This window comes from Prunus persica, chromosome G7 (genome assembly GCF_000346465.2).
Source record: "Prunus persica cultivar Lovell chromosome G7, Prunus_persica_NCBIv2, whole genome shotgun sequence".
In the NCBI taxonomy this organism is placed as follows: domain Eukaryota; kingdom Viridiplantae; phylum Streptophyta; class Magnoliopsida; order Rosales; family Rosaceae; genus Prunus; species Prunus persica.
The window spans coordinates 17,072,712-17,085,660 of NC_034015.1; the positions used below are offsets into that span (position 1 = coordinate 17,072,712).

Genomic DNA, 12,949 nt, shown 5'->3' on the forward strand with positions numbered 1-12,949 from the left:
CATAGAACCTCCAAAGGTTTTTCCCAACATGAACGATACAGAGTTGCTATGGAGATTTTCCATGACTCATAGGATTCCTGACTATCCATTCCACGGAGTTCTCAAGGTTGCTTTCATGCTCATGATAAGGGGACCTATGAATTGATATTCATATTAAAGCACGCCAATTGCCAATTATTTATTTGGGTAGTTGTTAATTAATTTAGAAAAGTGGAAAGTTTGCTAGGTTAATAAAGGTAAATCAGGAAAAATCTTATTGAAGTATTGTTTCTATCTCATAATAATGTTATCAAATAAATAAAAAATAAAGAATTAACCATAGTTAAACCCATGGACATGTGTCAACTTTTGAGAGGGGTGGTGAGGGTACACCTAGAGTTAAGGTGGTGAGCAAAAATGCACCCAACAAAGAATGCATGTAACATAACTTTTAGACAACCAAAAATAATAAGAGATATTTAGTGATATACCCATTTCTAGCACTAATATTATAAATAAACCCTACACAATTGAATTCCTATAAACAAACCCAAAAAAAACCCAAAAAATGATAGCTGGCCTTATTGAATTTAATATTGATTATTAAATTACTTTGATGCCCTATTGAGTGTTTTGGGTATTTTTATGAGATTTTGGGGTTGGGCTTGTTTTAAGAAATTGATGGCAGTTTTGTAATTTATAAGAAGTTAAAAGCTTTTTTGTTATGTTGTAAATAGGCTTTGGGTGTGTTTCTAAAGTCCATTTTATATAGGATATTTTTATAATTTGGGCCCCCATATTGGGTATAATAGTGAATCTCCCAAATAATAATATAATCATGACATGTGCTTGCTTCTTTCTTAAGGAAACCCTTTTAAAAGGCTTTTCCAAAAAGCAGTCAGATTTTTGATAAAAATTTTAACATGCTTGCTTCTAATAAAAATCACTATAACTTGCTTTCTACATAATAGAAGCACTCTCAAATTCTTTTTCAAGAAATAGTTGGATTTTCTATAAAAATTTGGGTTAATTTTAATTTGGTACCATGAACTCTTATTTTGAAGGCACGTTTATTCATGTACTCTCAATTTTAATGATTACAATATGATTACGGCGTTAACTTCATCGTCAAAATTTTCGTTAATTACTTGCATGGCAAGCTTGGGGCCTCCCTATTCACTTCTTTCAATGTCAGTTGAATGGTATTTGTTAAAAAATAGTTTGGTATTAGTGCGTGTAATGTGTTCTTCATGGGCGAGAAAGATACCAATTACCCAAAAATACTCGTCAACTGACATCAAAATAAGCAAATAGGTGAGAACCATGCTTGCCATACAATCAATTAATAGAAATTTTGATGTTGAAGTTAACGCCGGAACCAGATTGTAAAAAATTGAAAAGCTAAAAATATGTAATCATTAAAATTGAATGTGCATGAACAAACTTAAAAGTAAGAATTTAGGATACTAAATCGAAATTAACCACAAAAATTTCAACATGCTTTGCTTTTAATAAAAACTTTTATAACCACAAGTGCTTTTTACGGAAGCATTCTCAAGCGAATCCGAAAAAGTAACCTCGGCATTAGGGCACCAATCTCCTCACGAGTTCAGAAGGCAAATCTATTGAGAGCCTGCATTCCTATATCTATTCCAACTGCTTTACGAACCGTACACGTGTCCGATGCCATACAGGAATGCGATTCCAATCCAAATATCCAAATCCCGGCCGAATCCAACTTTGTTCCACCCCATAAATACAAATCTACCCCGCCACAAAGCCCAGAACTACATCCATATCCCAAGCTTTTATAGTCACAAAACTTGGGTTCAACTGCAATCCAAACCTCCACAAATACCGCTTCTGTCTACCCGCTCTCTCTACTTGTACCTGTCATCTGTCTTTAGCTCCAAGCAAAAATCAACTCGCCGAGTCAACTCGCGCAGCAACAGAGCCAGCCATGACCGACAACAACAACACTAACACCAACCCAGACAAACCGGTCGACCCGTTTCTAGTCGGGTACCAGCCCTCGGATCTCCAAATCGCGTCGGAGTTCCTCACCAACTGGCTTTCCTTCCTCTCCAGAGATCTCTGTAACCACTGCTCCACTAAACTCGCCGATCGCGTCCGCTCCCTCGGCTCAGGTACGCCTTTATTCGGTTTCCATTTGTTTCCCCGGAAAATTTAGGTCTAGATAGTATGTAAAGTAGGAAAATTTCAAATCTTTATGTGTTTAAGTAGAAAGAGAACAGTAAATTTAATAAATTTTGATATTGGAATTCTTTTGTGGCATAGCCTTATCGGGAATTTGTTGATGGGTATTGTAGAACTTGATGGTGATTCTAAACCGGTCAACCCAGATGAAAATTCCAGTGATTTGACACCGAAGACCCCGGAATTGCAGGGGGCTAGTGATAATGGTGAAGATAATTATAATGATGAGGACTCAAATTCACTAGGTAGTTGGAAAAACGGAGTTCATGGGATATCTGAATCCGACCCGGAAGCTTCTAGCAGTGGCTTGGCCCCTAAATCCCCCTCTGTAGAGACTCAAAGTTCTCGAATGTCGTGGGCCGATATGGCGCAGGAAGACGAGCTAGAGGAAGAGGAAGAGCGTGAATTGAGTAAGCGGGTGGTGAATGTAAATGCCACAACTGGAGAGTTGAGGATAACGAAGCCTACATTGTCTAGGGAGCAGAGGGAGTACATTAGGTTCATGAATGTAAAGAGGCAGAAAGATTTTATTTGTTTGGAGAGGGTCAATGGGAAATTTGCTAACATTCTGGAGGGACTTGAGCTTCATACTGGTATCTTTAGTGCGGCGGAACAGAAGAGGATAGTTGATTTTGTTTATTCGCTCCAAGAGATGGGCAAGAAGGGTGAATTGAAAGGTCAGTCTTTGCTTTTGGAATGCCAATACAGTGTGGTATTCCTGTTGATATTTCTTGCTGTTTTTGGACATTTGCTTTATACATCCAGTTTTTTATAGGAGTTTTCTATGTATGCTAATTTGATACATGAGCTTTATGTACTAAATTTCCATACATAGAAAAGCATAATGTTTTTATTGCCTAGCTAGAATGTAAGTAAAGACGTTCAAACTCTATAACTAAGTTAACTTTGCAGGGTTAGATCTTATTACTTACTGCACATAATGTCTTTGGTTGCCTATTATAAAATTATATTTGTTGTGGCCCTCAAGGTATATTTAGTAATCATTTTAGTTGTAAGTTGGCAAAAATACTTTCTATGTGGTATATGCCAGGATAAGATTCCCCCGCTGTTTTCTTGACGAGTTGTAAGTTATCTTTAATGTATTGTTGATACAGGAAAACATACAAAATTTATTATTTAGCTTAAACTTGTTTTTATGCTAGTTAATTCTGTTACATGGAACTTTTAGTATATCCTTTTAAGTTTTTTTTTTCTTTTCTGAATTTGATTTCCAGTTCCATTCTAATATATTGAATTTTTTTTTTTTCTTTTCTTATTGGGAAATGTATATACTGTTTGGCTAACCTATTCTGAACTTGTTGCAGCGCGTACATATACAGCACCCCAAAAGTGGATGAGGGGCAAGGGACGAGTAACCATTCAGTTTGGTTGTTGCTACAATTATGCAGTGGTATACTTTTCTGACTATGGCATCCATATCTGGTGACCTTATATCCTATTTGACTATTAAATTTTGTAGAGATCAGCTAAACTGTGATTCTGGTGGATATCAGTATAATTACCGAAATATGCTCAAAGGAACTATAAAGTGCTAGTCATTTTAGATGTTGCATTGCATCTGATGTGCTATGTTGGTTTCAGGATAAAAATGGTAATCCACCTGGTATCCTCCAGAATGACGTAGTAGATCCTATACCTCCTCTTTTTAAGGTGATCATTAGGAGGCTGGTAAAGTGGCATGTGCTTCCGCCGACCTGTGTACCTGATAGTTGCATTGTCAATATATATGAAGAAGGGGACTGTATACCTCCGCATGTTGACAACCATGACTTCCTTCGACCTTTTTGTACTGTTTCATTTCTTAGTGAGTGCGACATACTTTTCGGAACAAACTTAAAGGTTATTGGTGCTGGCGAGTTTGATGGTTCATTTGCAATCCCCTTGCCTGTTGGGTACGTATGCCATCCATATTTGTGCCTGTGCATTCTGTGCCCTTGTTTAGCCTCTACCCGTTGTTTTCAATTACATTTATCCATCACTCCTGTGTTTAGAAATGTGGCTGTTTCGTCTGTTATGCGATTAGGGGCCGTGATTTGATGTTTGCTTGTGTGGCATCCTCTTGTTTTTTGCCTTTTGCTGTTCCTTTGGTGTTTTGTTCTTGAGGCAGCAGTTTTCTCTTGTTTTGTGTTTTCTCTTGTGGATCCCTTACCCACACCTTTTTTGTTTTGTTACCCTATTTTGAATATATCATTTCTATTTATATAAAAAAGGGCATTTATTTATATTAAAGTTTTAATATTTGCATCAGCCTTTTCTTGGATTCGAAATCTTAACAATCAGCCTTTTCCCATGCAGATCTGTTCTGGTTTTAAATGGAAAGGGGGCTGATGTGGCTAAGCATTGTGTGCCTGCAGTACCTACAAAACGGTAAGAGCTAAAACAATGCAGTATAGTTCTTGTACTAATGATTTATGTTCAGGCTATTTACCTGCTCCTTTATTGTATGTCTTAGGATATCTATCACATTTAGAAGAATGGATGAATTCAAACGGCCCAAGGGTTATGCTCCAGAACCTGACTTGCAGGATATTCAACCATTGTCCTATGAAGAGGACAAGATAATTAGGTTAAATACTCCTAGAGGCGAACGTCAGAGACAGTCAACTAGAAGAGTAGGTAACTCAGAAATGAGGGGATCTACAGAAAGAAGTCACGTCCACCCAGAGCCTCATGACTCAACCTGGAGTCGACGCGGATCTGGAATGAGGTGGAACCGGGGAAGGGGGGTCAATGTGAATTTTGGGGGCTAGTTGATGATGGGTGCTTCATTGTCAAGTTAAAGTGTTGCAGTTGGGCCATTTCAACATTTGGAGGGCTAAATATTGGTTTTTGACATGTGGTCGTCAGATGAGTTTGTCATCAAGGTTGTTACATATTCATATTCCGGAAGAGCTGTAGGAAAAGGGTCTGATTGGTTTTGTATCTTTCTACATCTATTTAGGCTTGTCAACTGTGCTTTGGTTCATTCTTTTTCCAAGAGCCATATGTGTGCATTTTTTAGTATAGTATAGGCTATAGCTGAAGTTCAGAGCAAGCGGCGAAGACGGTGGACAAAATGAAACTTGCTGGCTTGAATGCCACCTCAATTTTATTAGGATGCTTTACTTATAAGCAACTGGTTGCATAATTAGGGTAGCACTATTGGGTTTGTGAGTTTGAAACATGGGTGATTTGTACCATATATTGGATCATCAACCAACTTGAAGCTGGTTGTTTTTGTAGCATATTGCTACTTTTTAATATATCCTAGCGTTGATTGTATGGTCAAATGGGTGTGCTCTTATTATTCTTTGATGATCGAGGTTAAGTTTAGGAATATCTTTAGATTATTGGACCATGAGCATAAACAAGTGAAGATTAAAATACTCATCATCACAAAATAAAACCCAACAAGAACAAGTGGGAAAATATTACTGCTTAAAGCTGTTTATTGCATGAATTTCTAATCTTGGTTTTCCTCAATCCTCCCGAACCCAAGTTCCAAACTTTGAGATTGTGGTCCACAGACCATCCAGTCAAAAACTATGGAGAAGCCATTATTTTTTTCCCCCAAACAAAAGAAAATGTAAAAACAAGATGAGAGAGAAGTTTGAACGCAACAGTAGTGGCTGGTTGGGGTGGTCCAATAACCCACAAATGCTTCATTTACATGCCAACCCTGAAACCCCAAAAGGCCTAACCTTTGCATCAATTATGCAAGGTGGGGTCCACTCTATATATGACCCTAGTGCTATAGAAACAAAGCATATTAAACCACATGAAAAGGCAACTGCGCTGCCCCTGCCATCAAAACTTTAGACTTCAGAGGCAAAGTGGCAGCAGCCTAGCTAGCTAGCTAGCTAGCAAGGAAGCAATATCATATATATTATATATATATATATATATATATATGCGTGCGTGTGTGTGAGAGGGCGTCTTATTAACTATTCTAAGCAAAGTTTCTTGTATTCAACATATTTAAAACGAAATGCATGTTTATATATATATTTATGGGTTTTCTTTCTATTTCCCTTATAAGAAGCAAAAGAAAAAAAATTGAATGAATTCAAGGAGAGAGAGATTAAAACTTGAGGCTAGGGTTCTTGCTCTAAAGAGATGTAGATGCAAGTCTCTATCTTGGACTTAAGAGAAAGAAACCAAAAAGAAAATTAATGAGACTGTATTAAGTAATAGGGTTTTCTTTCTATTTCCTTTATAAGAAGCAAAAGAAAAAAAATTGAATGAATTCAAGGAGAAAGAAATTAAAACTTGAGGCTAGGGTTCTTGCTCTAGAGAGATGTAGTTGCAAGTCTTTATCTTGGACTTAAGAGAAAGAAACCAAAAGGAAAATTAATGAGACTGTATTAAGTATAGAGTCTAGAGAGAGAGAGAGAGAGAGATGGTAGACAGTGATGATATAATTGTGATGTATCTTGAGAGATATGGGAAGAAAATAACACCCAAAGGATGATTACCCGAAAGAAAAGGGAGGGTGGCACAGCGGCTGTGCACACTAAGGTCACTCAATTATGAGGTAAGCAGCTCAGGATTTTGGATAAGAAGAGGGACAGATATGTGCAACTTCACTGCCAAATCAAAGTCTAAAAGTTGATCAAAGAAAACAAGACTGTGACTATTTGGACAAAGGAACAAAAACCCACATCTCCTTTCCTCCCCTCCTCCCTGTAGGCTTTGGCTAATTGGCTATTTGTCTTGAGAGAGAGAGAGAGAGAGAGGCTCAAAGTCCCAAACCCCATGTAAATGCATGATAAGGAAAGGAAATCTCATGATGATAGTGTCAAAATCAAACATATTATGCAATCTGAAAAAGTTGAGTTGAGAGAGAGAGAGATGTACAACAGTCAGAATTATAGAAAAAAGGAATGAGACTGGTTGAATTCAAGGAGCTAGCTAGCTAGAGAGATTGAATGAATGTTCTCCATTTGCCCAAAAATTTAGTGTAAAAAGACAAAATCTAGCAACTAGCTTAGACACATAATCATTTCTGAATACTCACACAAAACACATTAACATGGTGGATTAATCTTTTATTTTCAAAGACTAGACGTCATGTGTGATTAAAGAAGAACACACATATTACTTATTATTAATGAGAACAATATTAATTCCGCATAAAACGCAAACCAAGCTGGGGGTGTTTATGGGTTTAAGGACCACATGCAGATTGCGTGTGTATGGGAAGAGAAGAGTTAAGAGCTAAGACCTAAGAGAGGAGGGATGATGGGTGGTACAAACAAAGCGGCAGTGGCAAAGAATGATGAAGCTTTTGATGATGATCTCTTCCTCCTTCTTCTTCTCCTCCTCCTCTGCAGACTATATGCATGAAAAGCTTCAGAAACCATGACACAGAGCATATTAAATGCTTTTTGGCATTTATTTTGGGGCGCGTGCACTGTAGCATAAAGGATTGCAGGCATCATGATTCATGACAATGGATTCTCTAGGTTGCACTTTATTTACTATGTGATATTTGGTCTGTCACTATTCATGTGAATAGCGGCAGCCGTTGCAATTTTATTTTCATCGGACGCCTTAGATGCTGCCACGTGTCTTGTAGCAGTGGAAAACTAATTTGAAAAGGGCACTAACGCCAGCGTGGCGTTAGTAAACCTAGGCAACAGCACGGGTCGGATCTACCTTTGGGCTTACCTGGGTTGATGGCCCCCACATCTTGCCCGGACTGCTTTATGCGCGTTAGAATCGTCTCGCGAGCCTAGGGCCCCTCCTGCCCGGGCCAAACTGCTGCGGTGGACTTAGCTCTAATAAATCACTTCCTACTTAGAGTTTGTGTGCTTTTGCTTGTGCAACACAACTTTTTTATTTTAGTAGTCTTTCTTTCATTGTTAAGGTGTGATTGAGAATTGCAGTGTCTAATAACAGAAACGCTTTTTTTATTGTTGTTGGATTCAAATGGGACAGAAGGGTTTTTGTTTTTGTTTGTTTGTTAGATAATCACTTTTAGTACTTCCTAAACAACCACCTAGGCTCGTTTTGAGTGTTAGATCGTCATATCGTGAATTTAAACTATTACTAATCGTATTAACTTTTGTCGTGTGATTCAGATTCATTATTTTGAGTGCCTTTATGATATAGAATTCTAATTTATAACGTGGGAAACTATTTGATACTTTTGTTTATACCATTGTTGACCAAATTATTTCAATGCTAGTAAAAGTAGTTGTCCAAATGTATGCTCAAAGTTGGAGTGTGCTTCATAATTGGACTAATAGCAACTAAATCTCTTGATTTGATGGTGAAATTTGGTCCGTTGTCGTGTTCAAATTCAAACTATGAATTGAGTTATATGGAGTGGCTTTGACTCCCATCTTTCTCTATTTGTTCTTTTTTGGGTGGGTCGCCAGGGATTTTCTCCTTGTGATTCTAACATTCTTATTGTTGATAGCTTAAAGATCATAAATTTGATCTTTGTTTTCATAATGTCAAAAGCATAATTTTCAATCAAAGTAAGTATGACTTACATCATTACATGCATGCATATGTTACCTCAACATGAAAATTAACAGTATATAAATATGCAGGCAACCAATTGGGGAGAACAAATTCAAAAGTAATGCATATTAATATATATTTACAGACTGGAAAAATAAATTTTTCTGTCAAGAATCGGAGATTTGATTGGCACAAGTAGGGGTAGGAGGCTCTATAGCTAGAAGCTGTGAGTAATTTGCATTGATTATTACCATGCTGTAATTGGCTCAGAAGTAGTGCAAACTCTCCACTTATATATATACATATATATATATATATATATTCCTCAAGGCTGTAAATATATGTATTTACTCTACCCTCCCCAGCTCAGGCCAGATTATTATACCCAAATAATCTAGGCTTAAAAGGGGGGATAGCAGAACCAAAAACATAGAAACCCTAATGGCAAAGAGCCTCAAGTACAGTTTGAAACCTATGTATAGGGTAGTTCATCAATTTCAAATGACAGTTTTGCCCTTGACAACCCTATAGGTAAGTACAAGAATATCTTGTGGTTCTGGCTATGGCTAAATCTTGGCCTGGTTTTGTTATCAGAAAAAAGAAATAAAAGGACTCTATGATCTCCATTAAAAGAAGAACCTCTAAATCACACAGTACCACCATCATTTTTATGGTCATTCATTCATTCATTCAGAATCAGAAGCCTCTTTCTTCTTTCTTTCTTTCTTTCTTTCCAATCCATTATATCATCACTTCATATCATGCCACCCCACATTTTATATTATATTATTCTTCTCATCTCTCTCTCTCTCTCTCTCTCTCTCTCTCAAAGTGCATCATTAATAATTTTTCATATATTCTGGTCATGCCTTTTCAACCGAGTAATTCCCACTGATACCCTCCCTTTCTAAGCCCTCTTTTGTCCCTTCCCTTTTTATGAACCTCCTCTCTGTCAACTTCAGTCTTTCTCTCTCAGATATTTCTCTGATTTCCTCTCTTCATATCTCCATGTGCCCCTCCCCCATCTTAATTATAAACCCATCTTGATCCCCAATCCCAACATTTCAATTTCATGCATTTCCTCTCTCTCTCTCTCTCTCTGCGGATCACTGTTCTCATTTTTGTTTGCTTCCCTTTGTAATTTTCTTCCTTCCAAGCCCTCTCAATGGAACCTCAACAAACCCAACAACAACCAAATGAAGATGGCAGCAACAAAGGGACTAGTAGTGGTACTAATTTTCTGTGCAGGCAAAGCAGTACAAGGTGGACACCCACAAGTGATCAGATTAGAATATTGAAGGACCTTTACTACAACAATGGTGTGAGGTCCCCAAGTGCAGAGCAGATTCAGAGGATCTCTGCTCGGCTGAGACAGTACGGCAAGATTGAAGGCAAGAACGTTTTCTATTGGTTTCAGAACCACAAGGCTCGTGAGAGGCAGAAGAAAAGGTTCATTGATGTACCAGCCCCACCCATCATGCAAAGATCAGGGCTTGGGATTAATAATAATAATGCTCCTACTGCTTATGAACCCATTAATCACAGCAACAAGTACCCCAACAGTTCTGCTTCTGCTGGTAATTAGTTGATTAAACAACCAACCCTTTTAGCTAATTAAAAAATTAATTACCTTCTCCCCTCCCCTTCTTTCTTTCTTTTTACTATATTTGGGTGTTTTTTATTTGTAGGGGTTTCTCCTTCTTCAGCTGGTGTGATTGCTGTTGGGCAAATGGGGAGCCATGGCTATGGATCTATGACCATGGAGAAGAGTTTTAGGGCAAGTATATAACAGGAAGTTATTGTGTGTCTTAGTTGCTTAATTACAACTTGACCACCTTAATTTTTTGCACCCATGTGAGCACAGTGCAAGCTTAATTTACTATAATCTACTCATACAAAAACATCCCACATCCAGCCACTGGAAATTTTCTATATTTAGGAAGAAACCCTTTGGCCCCTTGTTTCCCTTTCATGACCAAATTAAAAAAACCCCATTTCTCAAATCAAGCCAAACTAGTTGAATTTACAGTCCACTCTAGGACTGGTACTAAAATGAAAAAACAGTTTGAGTACTTTTAACAAATGTGAAATTCATTAACCCATCTTCTCTCTTCTTCTTTTTTCTTCCTTTTTTTTTTTTGAATTAATTGCAGGACTGCTCAATATCAGCTGCAGGAGGTACTAGTAGTGGTCATGTTGGTGGATCTAATAATAATATTGGTCACAACTTTGGATCATGGGTTGGTGTTGATGCATATTCTTCACCCTACACTCTCTTTGACAAGAGATCATCATCAAGACAAGTGTTTGGTGACCAAGAAAATACGATGGATGAAGAAGATCATGAATACCAAGAAAACCTGCAGGGTTCCCCAGAGATTGAAACCCTCCCTCTCTTCCCCATGCATGGTGAAGACATCCATGGCTTTGGCAACATCAAGTCCACCTCCGACGGCTACTACTCCGGCTGGTACCGCTCCGACGACGGCAACAATGGCCGCACTTCCCTTGAGCTCAGCCTCAATTCCTACGGCCACATGACCCGTGATTATTTCAGATCATATTAATCAAGACCAGACTAATTAATTAGTATCCCCATGTTAATGTTTATGATCTTATATCAGCTTGTAAGTATCTGAATGGCTACTACTAATTATGTTTGCTTAACTACTATATGTCAATGGGTATTTGACACGTGTCATGCAAAGAACTTAATCTGCTGATGATTATCTTGCTTTTAACTTTTAGTTGTTCCTATTCCCAAGAATATTCCATGGTAATTATTTGCTAATTAAGATGCATGGAGTCTCAATAATATAATAACAATAATAATCCCATGATTCTTAATTAAAATGCAAGAACATGATCCGATGGTGCAGATTTTAACTGCTGGACGGTTTGCAGTCACCTTCATTGGATTAAATAATGCATTAATAAAAGGCCTGTTCATTTTCAAGCACATAATAATAAATAAATAAATAAAAGTTAAAACTGCAGCTAGACTAGAGAGATGAAGAAGATCAATTTTTGACTAGCTTGCTGTGCTAGCTGTGACGTCATTTGTCGACAGAGATTTTAAGTGTGGGGCCCTTGAACTTGAAGGGAACTACGGTGGGTTTACGTTAGGTTTTGGAGTTGTCAAGGTGGGTTGTGTTTATGTTGTTCTGGTGGGTGTGGGCAACGGGCATTGTCGAAAAGATTTGCCAATGATATCAAATGGTGTACAAAGGAAATATAGAAAGATATGCTGTTAGGGCAACAATGATGAACGTGTGTGAATGTATTTTATATGCAGCCGTTTTTATAAAGTAGCTGGGAGCTAGTGGTAAGTGCGAGGAGGATATATTTTGAAGTTTGAACCTACTTTGGAAATACCAAAATATTCTTCTTCTTTTCCTCTTTCTTTTTTGTATATATATATATATATATATGATATGAAGCAAGTTATTTTATATATGCATTAAAATAAATCCAACAATCATGAATAATATAAGTGTTGAATCTTGGAAAGTGTTACATTTCATTCGTAATGTGTCTTATTTTTGACTTTACATTAAATTTTATTATTTGAATTGATGTTCATGCCTTTTACTTATTCAGTATAAAAATAGTAAGTTTCGATGCCTAAATATCTCGGTAGGCTTCCCAGTCGGTTTTTCACGTTCAGTTAATCAGTGAACTTTGGTATTTCTATATTTTTTGCCAGCCCTAGCTTTGAGTATATAAATAAATGATATATTTCTTATACCATTGGATTTACAATCACTTAGAACTTTGACGAGTGTAAATGGCGTCTTCTTCACATGGGTACGAAATGAGTTAAACAAGCAGAAATGAAATGTGTGTACAAATGAACGTGACATGAGCCATACGACACATTCACAAAGACATTCACCAACAGAAAATATATTCACTCTCCATCAGTCCATATACAATCACAATTGGGTTCAATTTTTCTTGCGTCTGGTAGAGCTCAGCTTGTGGACAGCTCTATAAATGAGGTCCCCATCAACAAGATTTTGGGTGGATGCATTCCTTTTTCTGGTTTGACAGAAGTTCAAACTTTATAGCTTAGGGCTGACCTTAATTGTCGTTTAGAGCATACAAAGCCTCAAGAGGGAAAAAAATAAAAAAACAGAGAGCATGATCTCTTCGAAGAAGTAACTAACAGACAATGCTTCTTGTTCCTGGTTGATAGATATAAGAGAGATTTAGGTGTGGATCGAAGAAGATCTTTAAAGCTTTCTGGGGCTTCAAGTACGTAATGTCCCTTACCAGCAAA

General features: G+C 37.4%; 2 protein-coding genes across 4 annotated transcripts; both read left to right on the top strand.

Annotated features, from left to right (window-relative positions):
* LOC18770419 (RNA demethylase ALKBH5) lies at window positions 1,745-5,486 on the top strand. Of its 3 annotated transcripts, none has more exons than XM_007201883.2 (6): window positions 1,745-2,126; window positions 2,310-2,873; window positions 3,522-3,607; window positions 3,799-4,109; window positions 4,513-4,584; window positions 4,670-5,486. In XM_007201883.2, the coding sequence occupies exons 1-6, from the start codon at window positions 1,940-1,942 to the stop codon at window positions 4,965-4,967; spliced, it is 1,518 nt and encodes a 505-aa protein (XP_007201945.1). In that variant the 5' UTR covers window positions 1,745-1,939; the 3' UTR covers window positions 4,968-5,486. The 3 variants fall into 3 exon arrangements, with proteins under 3 accessions (XP_007201945.1, XP_020424144.1, XP_020424143.1); XM_020568554.1 differs by having other exon boundaries at window positions 2,011-2,126; window positions 2,278-2,873; XM_020568555.1 differs by lacking the exon at window positions 4,670-5,486 and having other exon boundaries at window positions 4,513-4,588.
* LOC18769024 (protein WUSCHEL) lies at window positions 9,833-11,234 on the top strand. The gene is made up of 3 exons (XM_007203116.1): window positions 9,833-10,244; window positions 10,356-10,444; window positions 10,821-11,234. The coding sequence occupies exons 1-3, from the start codon at window positions 9,833-9,835 to the stop codon at window positions 11,232-11,234; spliced, it is 915 nt and encodes a 304-aa protein (XP_007203178.1).

What these genes read in the sequence shown, in the direction of transcription:
- LOC18770419 (XM_007201883.2), top strand. Translation starts at nt 1,940, where the DNA reads ATGACCGACAACAACAACACTAACACCAACCCAGACAAACCGGTCGAC. An exon ending in GTTGCTACAATTATGCAGTG is followed by an intron (nt 3,608 to 3,798) that starts GTATACTTTTCT and finishes TGTTGGTTTCAG; the next exon opens with GATAAAAATGGTAATCCACC. An exon ending in CCTGCAGTACCTACAAAACG is followed by an intron (nt 4,585 to 4,669) that starts GTAAGAGCTAAA and finishes TGTATGTCTTAG; the next exon opens with GATATCTATCACATTTAGAA.
- LOC18769024 (XM_007203116.1), top strand. Translation starts at nt 9,833, where the DNA reads ATGGAACCTCAACAAACCCAACAACAACCAAATGAAGATGGCAGCAAC. An exon ending in CAACAGTTCTGCTTCTGCTG is followed by an intron (nt 10,245 to 10,355) that starts GTAATTAGTTGA and finishes TTTTATTTGTAG; the next exon opens with GGGTTTCTCCTTCTTCAGCT. An exon ending in CCATGGAGAAGAGTTTTAGG is followed by an intron (nt 10,445 to 10,820) that starts GCAAGTATATAA and finishes AATTAATTGCAG; the next exon opens with GACTGCTCAATATCAGCTGC.